The 6,447-nt window shown below is 39.7% G+C and overlaps 1 protein-coding gene across 1 annotated transcript; it reads left to right on the forward strand.

The window, feature by feature from the left end:
• Positions 1 to 4,949: 4,949 nt before the first annotated feature.
• LOC143942252 (vomeronasal type-2 receptor 26-like) lies at positions 4,950 to 5,925 on the forward strand. The gene has a single exon (XM_077463497.1). It carries the CDS (start codon positions 4,950 to 4,952, stop codon positions 5,823 to 5,825), a length of 876 nt encoding a protein of 291 aa, XP_077319623.1. The 3' UTR covers positions 5,826 to 5,925.
• Positions 5,926 to 6,447: the final 522 nt, after the last annotated feature.

Here is a 6,447-nt window from a genome sequence, read left to right on the forward strand (position 1 = left end):
TATGATTCTAATGAGGTGTGTGGCTAGGTAGTAGTTTTTAAAGTTAGGGAAACCCAGCCACCATTTTGTTTATCCATTGTAAGTAGGTAAAGGCTCACTCTTGGCTTTTTGGAGGCCCAGATACATTTCCTGAGTACAGCGTGTAAGGATCAAAAGAACATTTCTGGTAAACTAATGGGAATAGTCTGTAGGAAATATAATATCTTGGGTAGGATTGACATTTTGATAATGGCTGCTCTGCCGAACCATGAAAAGTGTTTCAATGTCCACTTAAGTAGATCTCTAGATATGTTTTCTAGAAGGGGATGGAAGTTTTTCAAGTATAATGAATCTAGTTTTGGTGTTAACCATATCCCTAAATATTTTAGGGCATTGGTTTCCCAATGAAACTTGCAATTGTCTTGCATGAGTTTTTGAGTGTGTGCTCGTAGTGTCAAGTTTAGTGCCTCAGATTTTTTGTAATTCATTTTGAAATTTGATATATAGCTATAATGGCTAAAAATATTGCATAGGTTGGGCATGGTGATGTGTGGCTGGGTTATAAAAAATAAAAGATCATCTACTCGGAAGCCGTGTATGGATGATGTAGCATTCACTGTGGGGATCATGGGTTCCAGAGTGAAAATTAACATTAGGAGAGAGAGAGGGGGCATACCTGACATGTACCATTTTGTATTACTACCGTGCCAGATAGTGTCCCATTGATTTTAATTTTTGCTGTTAGGTTATGGTAGAGGGCCTTAATCCAGGCTAACATGTGGGTTTTCAGTCCAATGTGGGAGCATGTGGCAAGTAAAAAGTCCAACGACACACGGTCGAAGGCTTTCTCTGCATCAGTGGAAAGTAGCATACCTTCAAAATCATCTGTTTTATGCTTTATGAATAAGGCTCAGAGCTTTTATCATGTTGTATTTAGCTTCCCTACCCGGCATAAAACCTACCTGTTCTGAGCCCATCAATTGGTGCAATAATGGTCAGAATTGGCCAGAATTTTGGTGTACAGCTTCAGATCAATATTTAATTATGATATTGGTCTGTAGCTGGCACAGTCCAGGCGGACCTTGTCAGGTTTAGCGAGTACTGTGACATGAGCCCCAAGAAGGTCAGCTGGGATCTCCTATGGGTCTTTTAGACAGTTTAAAATATTCAGCATATGTGGTATTAGGACCACTGAGAATGCTTTGTAATAGTGAGCTGTAAGGCCTTCTTGGCCAGGGCTTTTCCCTCTTTTTAGGGACTTAATGGCCTTGACGAGTTCTGTTTCCATAATTGGATCTTCTAGTGATTGTGAGTCTGTGTCATTTAATGTGGGGAGGCCACTATCAAGGAGAAATTTGTGAATTAATTGTATCCACAACCCGATTAGGTCTTTAGGTTTGTGTGTGTTCTGTAGATTATAAGTCGGTATAATAGTTGTGGAATCTTTGTGCAATCATTTTAGTATCCTCCTTTATGTGGTTATATTTTTTCTTAATAGCTGCTATGTTTGTAGATAACAGTGTTTCTTTAAGTGCTTTCACCAGGTATTTTCCGGTTTTGTCCCCATGATCATAGAAGAACCCCCTTTTAGCAAAGAGGATCTTCTGTGCCTTAAAATTTAGTAGAGATTGTAATTTCTTTCTCAGTTTGAGTAAAACCATGGCCACTTCTGTTACTAGGGATTGTTTATATTGCATCTCTAAGTCACTCATGGCTTGTTTCTAGTCTGTAAGTTCTTTCTCTGCCTTTCTCTTCCTTGCAGCCCCCATCCTAATGAATTCCCCCCATATCACACATTTATAAGCTGCCCAAATTATTAGTTGAGACAGCTCATCTGTGTCGTTTTCGGTAAAGTATCGGTTTACACCTCCAGGTATTTTGTCTATATCTGGTGTATCTGTGAGTAGGGATGGATTCAATCTCCAATTGGTGGTCCTGTTTTGATTGTTAGGTGTTTGTAGTGTCAGCAAAATGGGGGCATGGTCTGAAAAGAGGCAAATCCCTTTGAGAGAGGAAAATGTAGTCGATGTGAGTGAATTTGTTATGCAAGGCTGAGAAATATGTGAAATTCCTGCCTAAAGGGTTTGCCAGGCGCCATGTGTCTACCAATGTAAAGGTGGTTAGAAGTGATTAGATTTGGGAAATTTGTTGTATAGTAAACTAGACTTGCTGTCTGATGTGTCTTGTAGAAGATTCAATGCTGTGTTAAAGTCCCTGTGTTTGAGTTAAAGCTCTTCAGCTCATCAACTACATGTTGGCAGAATGTAACCTGTGCAGTTTGCCAGCGTAATTGCAATCCCTGCCCAGTGTCCCTGAAATATGTATCTTCCTTCCATGTCTGCTTTTTGTTGAGAGACGACTGTGCTTTTATGGAGTAGGATGGAGACTCCTTTCAACTTGGATGTGGAATCTGTGGCATGGTAAGCGTGTGGGTAGGGTTTATCTTGCAATTTTGGTACAATACCTGTTTTGAAGTGTGTCTCCTGGAGAAAGACCACGCTGGTTTTGTTTTGTACAGTTCTCTGAGTATCGAGATTTGTTTCTCTGGTGTGTTTAAGCCCCTGACATTATGAGAAACCACAAAAGGGTTTTTATTAATCAAGGAATAGGACATGGTAAATACAACTAGAAAGCTAAAGTGTGCAGATTACGTTGGTTCCTTGACAATTAAAATAGAACAGTAATGAAAAAGTAGAATGAAGGAAAAGAAAGATATACTAGTGACTCTCAGAGAGAGTGTCACACAGATTGAGAGTGTAAGGAATACATCTCCTGATGTCAAACTAAAGGAGAAAAATATTAAGTTTGTGTTTGACTACTCGCCAATCACTCACCAATCACAAACCACTGTTGGGAGCAGTGGGAGGATGGCTTGTGTGAAGCTTTAGTAATTAAAATTGTTCATGCAATTCTTCCAGTCATTGAAGTGGTAGCATGAGGCTAGTATAGAGGTATATTATTAAACAATCAACAATAGGACAATATGTGTCCTGCTTCGCCAGACGCCTGGTAAGTCCGGGAGGGCCAGGGCACACATCATCCCGGTAAAACTTTTGTGTAACTGAAGGCACCTTAAACAGTATACTATAATGTGTAAACTTATTTGAACTTAATATAATATCTGCCAGCTGCCTCATTTTAGGCAGGTTGGGGTTATAGTCACCTCAAGGGCACATCTGTTGAACTTGCACCAGCTATTACCCGGTGTGGTGCAGTGACGTCACCCCCTGTCGCCAGGCAAGGAACACCCCCACCCAACTTGGGCAGAACAAGCCAGAAAATTGAACATTGAATGTTAAATGTTCCCCCTTGGTTCAAACATCAAGCATTTCAGCATATAAAATAGAGATGTAAATATATTGGCATGCTCACGTGCAACCACATGTGTAATGGAAACTAGTTATCACATGTATATGATACATCTGCAAGGCGCATGGTATCTTCGGAGGATGATGATGGCATGCAGACTATGCAGAAACCTTGATGATGAAGTGTAGTGGGGTCTATTGTTAAACCCCAATAGAAGTCAGTGGCTATGTATCTTTTCTAGCAGGAGGTATCTTTGGAGAAAGCAGAGAGTAAAATAGGCCATACCAGTAGCCATGTGTATTTTGTCTAAGTAACCTTTAGGAAAGCATAAATGGAAATGGGTTATTGGACAATTCCACTTCTTTCGCCTGTCGTGGGGAACAGCGTAGTGACAGGGATGCCCTAGGTCCAGGCCCATGGCCGTTGAAATGGGTGGATGCATTCATTATGGTGTAAGACTGCATGTGTTGGTCCCCTGAGAATGGCACAAAGTTCCTCAGTCTGTCGTTCTTGACTTTTTCACTAGATGGCATCCAAGTATATTATAAAAGAATAAATATTTAAATGATAAATCTAAAATATGAGTATCTCCCCCTCTCACCCCATTATCATCACCCTCCAAACCTCCCTCCACCAAGAAATCAAAGCTCTCTAAATACCCAGGCACAGGCTTTGGCAAATCACCCTACTCCTCTAATGGTTCCAGATCTCAGGCCACCACAAAATTGCTACATACAGCTCCTTTTTAATGTATGACACTTTTTTAAAGATCGTAAGATGGAAGATCGAATATCCCACGTCAGCTCATATGATCCTGCGCTCACCATGAAGGATAGTTCATGGTATTTCCATCGTACCCAGCCATGTGTAAACGGTGCATTTTGGGCAAACCAATGATGTTCCACAGGTGACCTTCCTCTCCCTCTCCTGGGTTAACCTGCTTCCGGTGCCTCTATTGCACTGCAAATGGTTCCCACAGCCTCTATGCATTTTGCAGTTCCCTCTGCGTCAGCAGGAAGCTCCTGATGATGCAGAGGGAAGAGCTTCCTGATGACGCAGAGGGAACTGCAAAACGCGTAGAGGCTGTGTCGGCTAGATGACACCGAACTATGTGAGTGCAATATGCTTTTTCGTTTTTTTTTATATTAAAGTTTGAAACATTTTTACACTATGTTGGTTCCATATATTTTTTATGAATATACCGTATATAAATAGAGGAATTGCTGACCAGAGAGCAAGTAAAGGGAGTGGTTATCCATTGAATGAACAAAAGGTGAATTGTAATATACAGTGCATCATGCCTGTATGGACTCCCTAAGCTGAACAAGGAAGGTTCCCCGCTAAGCCCAAATGTCAGAAGCAATTGCCACCTGAATGACTAGGGTGGGGCGGGGTATGGGGTATGTTCATGACACTAATTAGAACATTAATTGGAATGGATAAGCAGCAAAACATCTGCTTTTACATGTGGGCCCTGGAGCACAAAACTGCAGTACATTCTGAAAGAGAGATACAATTTTAGTGACACCCATGGACACTAGCTTCTCCTTATTTTTTTTAATTGTAAATCATATGGGTTGATACATACATGCAAATATTTATATATGAAACAATTATAAAAGTACTTTAATTATAAAACATTTTTGTGTTTCACTCTAGATATGGACAGTTGTTACAAATGCCCAGAAGACCAATGGCCTAATACAAACAAAGATTTCTGTGATTTTAAAATAGTTTCTTATCTATCTTATCATGAACCTTTGGGAAAAGTCTTATCAACTGTCTCATTTTTGTTTTTTGATGCCACTTGTATAATCATGACATTTTGTATAAAATACAGAAATACTAAAGTCATGAAAGCAAATAATCAAACACTTAGCTATATTCTCCTAATCTCTCTGAAAATGTGTTTCCTGTGCACTTTTCTATTCATAGGTCATCCCCACAAAGTGACTTGCCTTCTAAGACAAGCAGTATTTGGCATAACATTTACTCTGTCAGTCTCCTCTGTTCTGGCCAAGACCATAACTGTTCTCATAGCCTTCAATGCCACTCGGCCAGGAAGTAAACTTGGAACTTTTTTGGGACCTAGACTATCTATTAACATCACTATTGGTTGTTCTTTTTTTCAAATACTAATATGTTCCTTATGGTTGGGGATTTATCCCCCATTCCCATTTTATAATGTGAAAGATGAAACTGGAACGATCTTAGCAATATGCAATGAAGGATCTTTAATTGGCTTTTATTGTGTTCTAGGATATATGGGATTTCTATCACTTGTCTGTTTTATCCTTGCTTTTTTAGCCAGAAACTTACCTGATATTTTCAATGAGGCCAAATTTATCACATTCAGCATGCTAGTGTTCTCCAGTGCCTGGATCTCCTTTGTCCCAGCCTATTTAAGTACCAAAGGAAAATATGTTGTGGCAGCGGAGATATTTGCTATCCTCACATCTGGTTGTGGGCTTCTTACCTGTATATTCATTCCTAAGTGCTACTTTGTTTTTTTTAGACCTGAAATAAGCATTAAATGATCATTAAAAAATAATATATGGCATTTATTGTAAAACTTAAAGCTAATAAATAATGTTTTTGAGTTTACAAATATTTCTAACTATCATCTCACTATGTTCCTCTTTCTTGTCTTTCAAAAATGCATAACAAAACAGGCTATGGAATTTCATCTATTTACATATTCTTAGCATCATACCTCCCCACTGCCCAAGATTGTGTTCTCCTCTTCCACTGAGAATATTGCTGTAGTCACTCCTGCCCCTGTTACATTGTCCCACCGCTCATTCATATGCAACTGGATTTGCATATGGACGAGTGATTGCTGGATTTGCATATGAATGAGCCATGGCTGTTCATTCAATAGAAGGAAGGGGAGGAGGGGGCTAGACAGAAACTCCAAAAAGAGCAAACAGGGTCCAGCTCTGACAGCAGAGAAAAGAAAGCAGTGAAGGAACTGATGAGATGTTATTCACACTTGCTGTGCACCTTCAGTAGCCACACTGTACACCCAGATTATGCACACTGTGCACAGATACTAGACATGTGCATTTGTTTTCGTCCAAATGCATTTTCGTCCGAATTTCAGCTATTTTCGTTTTCGTTTTGACAAACGATAACGAAAGCACAGAATCCGAAAAATGA

The sequence above is a fragment of the Lithobates pipiens genome, unplaced genomic scaffold, assembly GCF_037356315.1.
Source record: "Lithobates pipiens isolate NorthernLeopardFrog02 unplaced genomic scaffold, aLitPip1_a1.2 Scaffold_30, whole genome shotgun sequence".
Taxonomy (NCBI): domain Eukaryota; kingdom Metazoa; phylum Chordata; class Amphibia; order Anura; family Ranidae; genus Lithobates; species Lithobates pipiens.

Excerpts from the sequence above, each read along its gene's own strand:
- LOC143942252 (XM_077463497.1), top strand. The coding sequence starts at position 4,950 with ATGGACAGTTGTTACAAATGCCCAGAAGACCAATGGCCTAATACAAAC.